This window comes from Lathyrus oleraceus, chromosome 7 (genome assembly GCF_024323335.1).
Source record: "Lathyrus oleraceus cultivar Zhongwan6 chromosome 7, CAAS_Psat_ZW6_1.0, whole genome shotgun sequence".
Lineage (NCBI taxonomy): Eukaryota > Viridiplantae > Streptophyta > Magnoliopsida > Fabales > Fabaceae > Lathyrus > Lathyrus oleraceus.
The window spans coordinates 314,274,816-314,289,586 of record NC_066585.1 but is presented as its reverse complement, the minus strand read 5'-3'; the positions used below and the strand labels follow the sequence as shown (position 1 = coordinate 314,289,586).

Sequence of the window (14,771 nt, the reverse complement as noted above, 5' to 3'; positions counted from 1 at the left end):
TCACCCATACAACTATGTTAATCTCCATGATGGACCCTGTCAAATACATCTCCGAGAAGCCTGCTCTAACAGGTAGAGTAGCCCGTTGGAAAATGGCTCTGACTGAGTACGACTTTCAGCATGTCACTCAAAAAGCCATCAAAGAGAGTGTATTGTACGACTATCTTGCACATCAGCCCTTGGAAGATTACCAGTCTATGTGCTTTGAATTCCCCGACAAGGACATTATGCTAATTAGAGACTGCTACATATCTGACCCCGAGGAAGGACCCGAATTGGGATCCCGGTGGACTCTTTTATTTGATGGAGCTTCTAACGCTCACGGCAATAGCATTGGGGCAGTCGTTCACCTCCCTAACTGGTTTCTATTTACCCTTCACCGTAGGTTTGTGTTTTGAATGTACTAACTATATGGCAGAATACGAAAACTGTATCTTCGACATTGAAGCTGCAATTGATCTTATGATCAAAATTCTTGAAGTATATGGAGATTCAACCTTGGCTATTAGCCATGTCAAGGGCGATTGGGAAGCTCAAGACCACAAGCTCATCCCTTACAAGGAACATGTTTTGAAACTAATCCCATACTTTTACGAGATTACATTCAATCATATCCCCATAGAAGAAAATCAGTTGGCCGACGCCCTGGCAACTTTGTCATCCATGTTTAAGATCAAATTCAAAAATGAAGTACCAACTTTTCATCTTGACGACTTGGACGAGCCCGCCCACTGTTTGGCAGTAGAAGATGAAGCTGACGGTTACCCTTGGTTTTACGATATCATGAAGTTCTTAGAAAGCCAGGAGTACCCTAAGGATGAATCTATCACCGACAAGAAGTATCTTCGGAAGCTGTCATCCCAGTTCTTCCTATGTGGAGGAGGATTATACAAGAGTAATTATGATACGGTTTTGCTTAGATGTATGACCATGCAAGAAGCAAACCAAATCATAATGGAAATTCATTAAGGATCCTTCGAGACACATTCCAGTGGATACACCATGGTAAAGAAAATCTTGAGGGTCAGCTATTACTGGATGACCATGAAGGTTGACTGTTACCGCCACGTCCAAACATGTCATAAGTTCCAAATCTACGTCGACAATATCCATGTGCCACCAATGCCACTTAATCTCCTAACATCACATTTTCCTTTTTCCATGTTGGGCATTGACGTGATCGAATAGATAAAGCCAACAGCCTCGAACAAACATTGCTTTATCTACTTCTCTAAATGGGTGGAGGCAGTCTCCTATGCTAATGTCACAAGACAAGTTGTGGCTCGATTCATAAGAAACGAAATCATTTGTCATTATGGGGTCCCCACCAAAATCATTACTGATAATAGATATAACCTCAATAACAAAATGATGAAAAAGTTGTGCCGAAGCTTCAAATCGAACACCATAACTCGTCTCCTTATAAGCCCAAAATGATTGGTGTTGTTGAAGCAGCTAACAATAACATCAAAAAGATCATGCAGAAGATGGTAGAAATCTACAAGGATTGGCACAAAATGCTCCCATTCGCATTACATGGCTATCGCACCTCAACACGCACTTCCACTGGGGAAACTCCCTTCACTCTAGTATATGGTATGGATGTAGTCCTGCCTATTGAAGTAGAGATTCCTTATTTAAGGATTTTGACCGATGTTAATCTAGACGAAGTTGAGTGGGTACAAGCCCGGTTTGACCAACTGAATCCCATTGATGAAAAGCGCTTGACAACCATTTTCCATGGCTAGCTTTACCAAAAGCGCATCAAAAGGGCCCACGACAAGAAGGTCTTTCCTTGCATCCTCAAAGCCAGTGAACTCGTGTCAAAATGGAAAATGGCCGCCAAACTACAAAGGCTTATATGTTGTCAAAAAGGTTTTCTCCGGAGGAGCCTTAATTCTAGAAACTATGGATGGTAAAGATTTTCCATCCCTTGTGAATGCGGATGCAGTAAAAAAAAATACTATGCTTTAAAAAAGAGAGTAAAAAAGCCCGATAAGTTGAAAACCTAAAAGGGAGACTTATGCAAAAATGGGTATCTCAGTAGACTGAAAACCCGAAAGGGCGGTCTAGGCAAAAATTAGGCATTTATAAAAGCGAGAGGAAGCATCTCGTAAAAGAATCTTTCTTCACTCCTCAGCAAGTCAATCCAGTTTCTCCCCAACAAGTCAATCTGGTCACTCTCCTTCTGAAGCAAGATCAAAGAACATTCAAAGACATAAGGACTATAGCAGAGTTGAAACTTGGTGGAAACCCGAGATTATTCCATTGCCATTATAGTTTTTCAATTTATTTTCGCATTCTTCTTTTTTAGGAATTGCTTCAGTTGCACAAAAATCACCCATTTTGGGACCATTTAACACTAAAATCAGTTCCTTCTCATGTGCTCAGTGTTTTTACTCTTTCCTGCTTTGTTTGCGAAATGTGACTTTTTCTTAAATAGGTATCACATTGGAAAAATTTCGGTAAATAACTTTTTGCTAAAAAAAAATTTTAAGCAAATCATCGAATTACTTCTCTTCGAAAAGTATCCAAAGATAACCCAAAAACATGTTTGGTATCCCTAGCACAAAAACACCATACAGTCCTTTGGACTTGGCCCAATCAAGATATTCCCTGGAAAAGATCCTCAGCCAAAGCACACATTGCTTGCTTAGACATCGAAAATTCCAGTTTCCAAATAACGAGAAGTCAGTCCGCTATCCCCAAACAAATTCTAAGCCCAATCATGTTTTGCATAACTTGCAAACCTTGCATTTTCATAATCCCTAGTAGAAACCCGAACATGCATCGGCATCTTGCATACATAACATTGCATCATAAGTATCTTCTTAAAATTCATTCCTCAGTTTATACTTCAAAATGATTCATCAGATATCGAAATTTCTTAAACCATCGATAATGGTTTTCTCCAGTAAAGTTATCTTTCAGGATAATTCCCCAAGCAATGTAGGTATTCCAGTTGTTGCTAAGAATCATCATTAAAATATTCAGTTTCCCCAACAGAGTCAGGTATTTCTAGTCGTTGCTAGGAATCGTCACTGAACTTTCACTTCTATATTTCCTCAGTTGAGTCAGGTATTCTAGTCGTTGCTAAGAATCGTCACTATACCTTCTTGAGGAATTCTGTCTCCAATAGAGTCATATATTTCTAACCATTGTTAGGAATCATTACTGAACTACTTATATTCCCAATCGAGTCAGGTGTTCCAGCCTTTTGCTAGGAATCATCACTAAATGACTTATTTTCCCGAAAAAGCTGGGTATTCTAGTTGTCGCTCATAATCGTCATCATACCTTGTCTTTTCCTCCAACTGAGTTAAATGTTTCAACCGTTGCTAGGAATCATTATTTGAGCTCATTTATTATCCCAATTGAATAAGGTTTTCTAGCCGTTGCTAAGAATCGTCGCTAAATTCACTAGGTTGATCCCCAATAGATGTCAGGTATTCCATCCACTACTAGGAATCATCTCTAAATTTATATATTTCCCATCAGAGTAGGCATTCCAGTCGTTTCTAGAAATCATCTTTATTCCTCTCCCCAGCCGTTGCTAGGGGCAGTCACCCTCTCCCTTTTGAGATTCTCATTCCCCCAGCAGAGTTTATTCCCTCTGTCTTCTTGGAGTATTGACATCATACTCTCCTCTCTGAAAAGATACTTATGTTGTATACATCACATTGCATGCATAATCATAACCATGCATAATCCCCCAACAAATCAACTCATAACACTCATATTTCCAACAGGGAAAATTTCTGGTTACTCCTATTAGTATTTAATCATTTCCTATCATGAATTCATTGGAAGTCGTCGCTATCCATACCTTCAAGTCCGATAAGGTTAAATGGGGGAAGCTGTCATACTCTCAAATTTACCCGACCCCCATATCACCTTCTTAAACCCTAATCTATGAACATATATCCCATACATATCACCTCACATGCATTTGTGCTTAATGATCTACCATAATCCACAAACCCAAGGCATGGGATTCATCTGTGAAGCCTCAAGACCTTCTGATAATGTCAAGGTGTGCCCAAGCCACCTTAACCCTAATATCATCCTCAAACATCCAAAAAAGCTTGGAGGATCATTCAAGTTATCTCACTCATTCTCCAAACCCAATTTGGATGGTGAGTCTCATTTGAAGAAGCATCAAGATTCATCTGGTCACTCAAGGACCCTAACCCTAGCTCTTGACCCTCCATTGGCTCGTACAAATCTTGATTCTCCATGGATCTTGGCCAAGTAATTGGAGACCCCTCAAATCAAAAGTTTTTTCAATCCCCACACCTTTGAAACATCTCATTATCACCCTTGTAACATAAACCTTAATTTATCTGGGCTTGGTTCTTGACAAAACTTGTGGCTCAAGAAACCCTAATTTGGGCATCCATTGGTCATTGACTTTGCTTCATTTTGATAATCCAATCACCATACCATTCATTCAACATCATTTTATGTCCATTGCAATCAAAATCCACCACTTAAACATCCATTTAATCCATGTTACAAGTAATTGGTTTGTTCATGATTTTTCAACTTCCCATGGTTTGATCCATCCATAAAATTGACCAAAAATCATCCCACAAATATCCAACTCTTATTTCCCATCATGCTATGATCATATGAACTCAAAAATTAACCATTGTGCCTTAGAAATCAAGAAATCACAAAATCCCATTTTTAGGTCATGTTTGTTTGTCACATTTTGGCAAGAATGGCCCATGGGAAGTTCCAAAGACCATAACTTTCTCATTTCACAAGCTTTCTAAATTCCACTTCGAGCCAAATGTCAACTTTGTTTCAAGGTCCAAGACCTAATTCATTGAGGAAGGACCTCAATTTTTGCACTGGCCAAGCTGGTCCAACATTCCCACCATGCCCTAAATCATGACCAAGACCACTACTTTACCACATTGTCATTTCCAAACCACAACTCCTTTTGACCTGGTTCTTTTTGCATTCAACCAAGGACATGGAAAGGAACATTTGGCACAAGTTTGAGATAAAATGCACGAGCCAATTTTATTTGGCCTTGGTTCAAACATTGGTGATCATCTTGATGCACAAACCCCATGTACAAAAACTGATTTTTCCCAAATTGGCAAAAAGTGAAATCCATAGCAGGCCAAACCAAGTCCCTTGTCTGTTCCAAATTAATGCTAAGTACTAAGACAAAGTGGTCTAAGGTGCAAGCAAGGTAAAAACACATCTATTCCATGTTTCCCCAAGTCCATCCAAAGCATGCTTCAAGCCACTCACCAATCTGAAGCAAGTTTCCATTAGTTTCCCTCCAAACCATCCACGCACCTTCCCTATAAATAGGGGAAGGCGTCCCCTTCATTTTCCATGCTTGAAAAAACCCAAAACCTTTGTTGCTAACCTGAGCTGAACCTCCAAAAATAGAGAATCATTTTCATTTCCAGAGCATTTCAATCCCAAACCACCACCTAGAAACCTTCACTAACATCCACTCAAACTTTCCAAATCCCTAACTCATCTTCCCCAAGCCTCATCTGAGTTGAGCTCAGTCATCGGAATACCTCCCTAAGATTGATTCTTATCAGGTAGTTCCCTTCACCCCTATCGTCCAAACAAGTTTCCATTCACTTCGAAACTTCCTTCTGATCATTAACCATAAACTTGTAGCTTTAACTAGTCATTATCTAGAGTTTATGTTTTAATTTAGGTTAACTGGTTTGTCTGATATTTTTGGAAATACTCCACACTCAGAGCCAATCAATGGCTCCTGAGTGTGGAGGTTGACTCAAATATGTGTTTGCAAGTTATTTCCATGATCAAATCCACTGAAAAACTCATGTTTGAGGTTTTGATTCTGAGGTGTTTCGAGGAAGAAGATGAAGTCTTCACATATTTTCAAATTTAAAATTTTGTGTTGTCACGCTGTGGTTGGTTGTTCTGTGTGCTCATCCCATTTATTACTTATTTTTATTATTTTATTTGTTCGGTGTGTTTCCTTATCACAAGTGCGCGCTTGATCCCCCCATGACCTTAAGGTCAGGGGTTCAACCCCTAGCGTATGCACTTTGTCTCATTTTATTTCTCTTCACTTCTATTTTATTATTTTTCACCATATTTTATTCCAACAATATTTTATTTTTACCCTCATTTATTTTATCATTCTGAAAATATGTTCAACATGGACCCCCGTTATTTTTGCCTCTAGAATTTATTGGTTCTTTGTTTCAAGTCATTTGAGTACTTTTTGAGGGACTTATGAAGTCTTGAATTAGGGCTAATGAAATATACCTTTTATCATGATGTTGGTTTTGTTAGGGTTAATTGAACTTTCCATACTTCAAACCTACTAATGGATGATCAAGTGTTCATCCATGGTACTTTGAAGCATGGATAAGTTGCTCCTATTTCAACTAACTTGGGTCATTTGACTGGTAGATAAAGTCTTGCTCACATATGCCAACCTGTAATTTCCATCTGATACATTGTTATTTGTTTATATTATACTAACCCACTAACCTCTTATATTATTTTGTTTATATCATACACTAACACTTTACTAACTTGTTAATATTATACTTTGGTCTTATATGCATTATTTAACTCAGTTAACTTAATCAATCATTAAAACTTTCAACATTGAGTATGTATAGTCTTCCTTTTGTCAATCTATTGATAGATGGACTTGGGGTTGAATAACTTTCATTGTTACAAATCTATGGTAAGTTGATCCATTGATCATCTTCCATACTTTGCATCAGTGATAAGTTATCCCCTGATACGCCATATTTTGAATCTATTGACCTAAGGATAGATAATCCTCAAGTGTTGGTCCTTTGTTCATAACCCTAATTTAACCTAACTTTAACAACTTTGATTATTTAACCATTGTTATTATCATTGTTATGTTTTTATTTACTTTTATGTTATTACCTTATAATTTTCATTTAAGTTCATCATCATTGTATAAACTTCATCATGCATATTTACTATTCTCATTTATCTTTATTGTTATCATCACATTAACAACAACAAAAACATGATAAAATGATAAGAGCAAAAAATTCATTCCACATAATCAACTTGAACTTAGAGGATCCCATCCTAGGACGTTTTCTTGAGGGCCTTTCCATTACTTTGTGATTCATTGTTAACTTTGGACTTTCATCTGTAACTTATATTCTGGTTGTAAGAATAACATCATGGCACCACTTTAGGGAACATGTTTGTAAGACCATTATCCTTTGTTTAGATTAGGTCACACTCTTGCACACACAACGCTTTCTCTTGGGTTACCTTACAATGAGACCCTTTACTTTCTTGATAGTTACTTTGCATACATGTTGCATTACCCAATTTCATAATCAAATCAACAAACCCTTGATCCAACGTCAAGTGGTATTCTCATAATCAAATTCAAAACACTTAAAAACTATGATTAGTATTGTGCGCCACGAGCCTTAAGTGGTGGAGAATGAGAAAGAATGGAGCATTCCTATCCTTACCCAGATTATTTTGGATGCAAGACGCTTGACTTATTGTTTGGAATAATCACCTCTGTCCATAGACTTTTGCACAACATAGTCACAAACTCTTTTCATAAACCCTTATTCAAGGTAAAATCAACACAACACATCAAAACCTTATTTTTCTGCATTAGGGCACCTTCCCGAAACCCCTTTTCTCAAAGGTAAAATCAACCAACGCACAAACATTTTCTACTCAGATTACTCATCCTCAATGAGTGATACGTAGGCATAAGGGCCATAATCCTTGGCGAGCATAATAAACAAAAACTCCTAGAGTATAATCATTCTTTTATATACATACTCTCTTAAAAATAAAAATAATAAATGTGATAAATACCCGCATACGCAAACAATCTAAATGGTTCCCATGGAGTACCATGGACGTGAGGGGTGCTAATACCTTCCCCTTGTGTAACCGACTTCCGAACCTAAATCTTGGTTGCGAGACCGATTCCTTATATTCGCGTTACCTGTGCGCACCTTTTTTCTCCGAGGTTTTTATCGACTATTTCCCTCCGCCTCTCCGGTAGAGACACATAAATAAAATTCGGTGGCGACTCTCTTATTTTCTATTCAAACTGGAAGGAGGATGTCCCGGTTCTTCGTTATCAAACCCTAGTAGAGACACTCACACAACATAAATAAGACTTAAGCATCTAAAGGATATTCGCACTGTATGGAAACATGTAAACTTAAGTTCACCAACTCAAATAAATTACTCTTCGGAAGCCACAAAGCATCATTCCCCGATCGGACCTACGTATAGGGAAATGATTGACTCATACATGTTCGTATGATTCGACTTTCTTGTTCGAGTTCTCCATGAGACTCTAACCCACTTCAAGAATTGTCACTCGTATGAGACACAATCCCACTTAGAGTATCTTTTGTCGTATGGGACTCAAACTCACTTAGGCGTCCACCTCCCCTCCATATATTCAATCCATAATTGGGACTCAAACTAACTGTGAGGAACGAATCATTGATGCCACATCCTGATTCTACTTTACATAAGTACCTTAATTAGGATGTGCACGATTAAGGGCAATTTTCAAATATGTGATTAGGTTCCATCTTTCATCGTGATTGCACTCATCAATCACTAGGTGATCACATTCACTAATTCTCATATTATCATAACATGTTCCATACAAAGCATATTGATTCATAAATCCAGCGACTACTCGTCTACGGTACACACCCAGGTACCTTCGTGTCCAAGCATCACCATCTAAGTTATTTTCATAACCTAAGTTATCATTATAATTCACTCACCTAGTTACAAACCTAAGTTTAGTCTCACTTTTCATCATATGTTTTAAGGAATTATCAAACAGTCTACACAACCAATTCAATCATAGCATGGTTCACAAAACCCAACACATCACAACATAATACATAAAACACATAACACATTTTCATAACTTAGAACATAGGATTTTCATAAACTGGACATCATGTCCAGGTTTTCCATGTCAGTACTCCTTCTTTAAAACATAACCCTTCCGATTGGAACTTAGTCGCAATTCTTATTACGGCCCCGCTCAGTTGGATTTATTATATGGCATACCATTTCTAATTATGACCCTCGCAATTGGAATTTATAAATGTATAACTAATTACGGCCCCACATGGTCGATTAACATAATATTATGTTACTTTGGTAATCAAAACATGTTATGGAACCAATCCATCATAACAGAAAATATGCACACAAGTTCATAACCAATATCTAATTAATAATTGTAATACAAGCATGGTTTTCTCTTTAGCAAAATGTAGAACATTGGAATAGCTTTCCAATGTATCCTACCTAGTCTTTTTCCTAGTTATAAAACTCATTCACTATCCATCTTAACCTAATCAAGATTCAAGGTTAAAACACAACCGTTCTCATGGAATTTGAATGATTATTGTTAATTCAATGCATATATATCATGGTATAAGTTATAAGACTCTTATGATAGCTTAGAATTATCAAACAAATGGTTCTTTTTGGCAAAATACATGGCAAGTAATCGATTACTTGGAGGAACCAATCGATTGATAGGAACTTCTTGTCTAAAAAAATCACTATATGCATTGGACCAATCGATCGGTCCTAGGTGTCAATCGATTGAGACCTGCAGTTTTTCCATAGTTTCTTCAGTTTCATGATACCAATTGATTGCTCCTGGATTTTTCTATAAACCCATCGATTGTTCTCTGCCTTTTCTTTAAAAATATAACTGCTAAACACATCTTCTTCCAACCTTAACAATATCAAACTATTTCAACTCATAGACTATCATAAACCCACTTGACCATGAGCCACAACTTTAAGAAACAAGAGCATAGCAGAATAATTTACATCAACACCACATAATATCATAATTTATCACAACCCTAATCATAGCAAGATCCCACACCACATGACATGCAAAGGTCATGGAATAGCACATAGAAGCATGAGAATTAACAAGACCATCATGTATTAATAACAACTTCATGATCAATCAAACTCACATAAACCTTAAACCCCCATTTCATAATTTTTTTTCCAAAAGCTAAACCTATTTAGGAACCCACCTTAATCCAAGAAGTTGATGAAGAAATTGACATGAAGTTGGTGATGATGATGATCCTTTCTTCCTCTTTTTCCAAGTTTTCTCTTCTTTTCTCTCTCTTCTCTTCTTTTTCATTTTTCTTATTTTTCTTCTCTTGTATTTATATTCTTTGTCCCTTATATTGAATAGTAGAAGAGTGAGGAGAAAAATATCTTAAATGGGGATTTTGTCCACTAGTGAGCATATGATCATTTCTCAATATTATCAAATTCCCTTCTCTTACCAATTAGTAAAGTTCTATTAAGTTGTGTAACACTTAGTCTCTTATGAGTTCACTAATTACACTTTTTGTCCCAACTAGCAACAAATAAAACACTTAAAAATATGATATATTACATTTATGCCTATAAACCACCCATCTAGATCGAAGATGATGGATGCTAGTGGGGTCGGGATGAAATTTAAAACATCTCCTTAAAAAAGAGGTTGTATTCCCTCATTGGATTATAAAAATTCTCTTATTTTGGCCGCTCATTATATCCACTTATCATAATAAATGAGATAACATACCCTTTTTTATTTCTTAATGTTTTTAATGACATGAATTGTCAAAAAAAAAAAGTCTTCATTTGTTTAAATCCATGTGTTTGTTTTTAAGTTTGGAGATTTTAAAAGTTATAAAGACCAAAAAAAATTCAACCAAGAGGTATCAAACTCATGACACCTCTCTCAATGGTATAGGCATTTTACCATTGGACTAGGTAGTTTGCTTTTATTATTCTCCCACAAAGTATACTTATTTTATTTTCCAAATTAGAAAAAATATATTTCAAAATTTCCAATTACACTTTTATTTAAATTATCTCTCTTTCACCCTCACTTACACTTTTATTTCTATTATTTTATATTTCATATTTAATAATATTAATTTATTATGTAAATATTTATTTCATATTTAATAAATTATTTATTTTATATTTGAATTTTATTACATGATACTTATTACATAGTTTTTTTTAAGTAGGAGGTTTTATCTAGATAACTTGAAGCTCAAGAGAACCATTATGACCGTGGTCCACGCCCATCAACCAAACACACAAGAAGTGAATGTTGTAAACTTGAATCAAAAAACAGAACCATAGATGATAGCCCTCAATGATGAAGATTCAGTCGTCATGTTTCAAAAGAGCGTGAATGTGGCAGATGAAGAGGTCATTTATATGCCATTTGGATTGGTTAAGGTGAGGTGTCACATCACTTGATTATATGGTTTATTAAGACATTATTTATTTTGAGCGGGGGGACTCTTTTGTTTGTGTTTTGTTGTAAGACGCATGGGTTTTCAATCAGACACCCCACGTTATAATATGAATATTGATAGATTGTTGCTTTTGTTCATTTTTGTGTGTGTGTGTGTGCATGAATTGAGGAATGGAGTGGAGAATCTTGACAAAATCGCCAATTATTTATGTTGGGTCCTCATGGAAGAATCGTTGTCCCTCAATGGGCAATTGTTCATGTTAGATCCTCATGGAGGAATCATTGATGCCCAAGGGGCAACTATTCATGTTGGATCCTCATGGAGGAATCCTTGCCACTCAATAGACAATTATTTATGATGGATCCTTATGGAGAAATCGTAATTATCCAAGGATCAATTATTCATGTTGAATCCTCGAGGAGGAATCCTTGCCTCACAATGGCAAGTTATTCATGTTGAGTTCTCATGGAGGAATCCTTGTCGTACAAGGGAAACTAGTCATGTTATATCCTTATAGAGAAATCCTTATCGCCCAAGAGGCAATTATTTATGATGGATCCTCAAGGAGGAATCCTTGCCTCCTAAGGATAAATTATTCATGTTAGATCCTTATTGCACAAGGTGAAATTATTCGTGATGGATTCTCATGGAGGAATCCTTGCCACCCAATAGACAATTATTTATGATGGATCCTTATGGAGAAATCATCATTGTCCAAGGATCAATTATTCATGTTGAAACCTCGAGGAGGAATCCTTGCCTCCCAATGGCAAATTATTCATGTTGAGTTCTCATGGAGGAATCCTTGTCGTACATAGGAAACTAGTCATGTTATATCTTTATAGAGGCAATTGTTTATGATGCATCCTTATGGAGAAATCCTTTCCGCCTAACGATAAATTATTCATGTTGGGTCCTCGTGGAAGAACCCTTGCCTCCCAATGGGAAACTATTCATGTCGAATCCTCGTGGATGAATCCTTGTTGCCCAGGGGCAATTATCCAGGTTGGATCCTCATGGAGGAATCCTTGTGGCCCAGGAGACAATTATTCATGTTAGATTCTCATGGATGAATCTTGCTGTCTTATTGAGCCATATAGTGGCGAAAAACTTGTTCAAGGTATTCGAAAAGCAATTTACTAAAAAAATACTTCTAAGGCCACCATTTCATTAATCAAACCTCCAATGGGCTAAGGTACAAGAGAAATCCATTTAGGGCACCATTAATCATTACAAAAATCCCCTAAGAGAATGGTTGCAAAAGCCCTTAAAGGTATGGTTAAAAAAATAAGCCACAACGGGAAGAAATAACGAAGCTTCGAGCTCCTTGATCCTCCATTAGAACATGTCTTTCTTCAGAAATGCTCTTTGGGAAAAAAAACTCTTCCTTAGGAGTTTTCTCCCCCCCCCCCCACCCCCCCCCCCCCTCATCCGCGCCTTGTTAACCTTAGGTTTAGCATTAGCATTCCCATAAAGATATTTTCAAGACTCACTGGGAGGTGCACAAATCTTCTTCTTCCACTAATTTGTCGTTGCAAAGCACTTTGAGTAGGTCCATTTGACTAAGGTCAAGCTCGGGATAAGAAGTGTCCATTAATCCATCCTTAAGTGCAGACAACTCTTCCTCAAACTTCTTCAAAGAGTAGAGGGCATCCTCAATGGACTTCTTCAGGCTCTTCTTTGATACGAGAAGAGCCTAGGCCTCTAACGACATTGTTTTAAGGTTGGATTTTAGATTCTTTTTCTCTTTGATCGTGGCTTAATTATCTCTTTCCCTTTGGCGAGATATCCCTTAGAAATGGAAAGTTTAAGCTTTATCTTATTCACAACCTGGGTGTGGTTCTCATGTTGGGCTCTCTCTCCATCAGCATGCCACTTAGAAAATTATTTTCCACCAATTCATACAACTTATGAGGTGTCATACTGTGGATGGCCTGTTAGTCGCCAAAGATATCTTTAGACGAAGGGAGACGGGTACCAGTAAACTTTTTGGCGTAAAGTTTTGGATTAGTCTTTATTAAGGATTAAGGGGCGGTTCATATCTAATTGGAGAATAGTGCTTGCCCGCTCTGTCCTCTTCTATGACTATGGTTGTATTATCCTTTGGGTTGGGGAAGAACTCCCGCCTTGCTTCTAGATCACCTATGCATGCCTCTTGCTTCTTTTTGTAATAAGGCCACCTATGCGACTCTTACGATTATATGTCCATTTTTCCTGATGCATAACCTTCTTCCTAGATAGGTATTATTTCCTTTTAGTATAAGGATGGACAACTTTTCCCTAAAAAATGGAAAAAGAGAAACATAAGTAATCAGGAGGGTAAATAATTGTGAGTTGAGGGCCATTACACAAATATATGTCTATGTCGTAGTCTTTTCCCCAATATAAAATAATCATGGTAGGAGAGCTCATGACCTTAAATCCGTCAAAGAGTGGAAGCATCTCCCTCCATAAGGGACAAGGTAGTCAAAGTTAAAGTTACTAATCACCACTAGGTTCTCTATCCAAGTCAGAAGATATCGAGGAGCGCCATTCACTCCGGTTGTGACCATGAATGTGCAATCTCACTCTCTAACTTTCACAAATTTATCTTTCCAATTTTTATATTTGTTACAGTAGGGCTTGAATAGTGTTTTTCCATGTAAGGTATTCAAAGTCACTCAGCCACTTTTGGTACCTGTATTGGTACCATAAAAGGAAAAGAGCATCCTTATGGTGAAGCTAACTTCCAACCATCATCATATAATTTCAAACGCCCTAATCAAGATCTAGACATTGGGAAAATATGAGAGGGAACGACGTTGGTAGTCACTAGTATATCTATTTCGAACAGGGCGAAGAGGACCAATTCCTTTAAATCTTAATAACAATGAGGTACATGTAGAAGTAGGGACTGGGCAAGGGCCTCCAAAATTACATTCTCCTCTTGGCCAAAGCTACAAAAACTAATATCTCCTGGAAAGGTATCAATCCTCTCGTCCCTGATGTATAAGGATACAAAATCTTTAAAATTTAAGTATTTAATGTTTGTAGCAGCCATCAGTTACTGGGAGGTTCTCTGTAAAGAACAAGAAGAAAGGGAGTCACTATCAAAACTATTAGTACTCTCATAACTTCAAAATACTCCAAAATTGAAGAGCTTGTAGTTAATGGAACTGTCTGCCCATTCGACAATTCCTCGCGTAATGCAAGTAAATTTCATACCACTCTCTAATGTTCGAAGGCTCTATCATCCTACCACTCTCATCTAATTATCTAATAATCACCATTAAAGGGGAAATGTGGAAGAAATAATAGAAAACCTATACATGCAAATAGAAGATTGAGAGTTGAACTCAGTAAAACGGGAAAGAAAATATATTATGCGCTTGAGGGACTCTGATGGAGTTTTACACAAGGTTGGGAGAAAAAGATATGCAAAAAGGTAGATGGTGAGTTTTGAAACCTTTT

At 37.1% G+C, this 14,771-nt stretch overlaps 1 protein-coding gene across 1 annotated transcript; it reads left to right on the top strand.

Annotated features, from left to right (window-relative positions):
• The first annotated feature begins 411 nt into the window (after window positions 1-411).
• On the top strand, window positions 412-969 carry LOC127103593 (uncharacterized). Its single transcript, XM_051040841.1, has one exon. The coding sequence runs from the start codon at window positions 412-414 to the stop codon at window positions 967-969; it is 558 nt and encodes a 185-aa protein (XP_050896798.1).
• Window positions 970-14,771: the final 13,802 nt, after the last annotated feature.

Coding starts and splice junctions, on each gene's coding strand:
- LOC127103593 (XM_051040841.1), top strand. CDS start 412: ATGGCAGAATACGAAAACTGTATCTTCGACATTGAAGCTGCAATTGAT.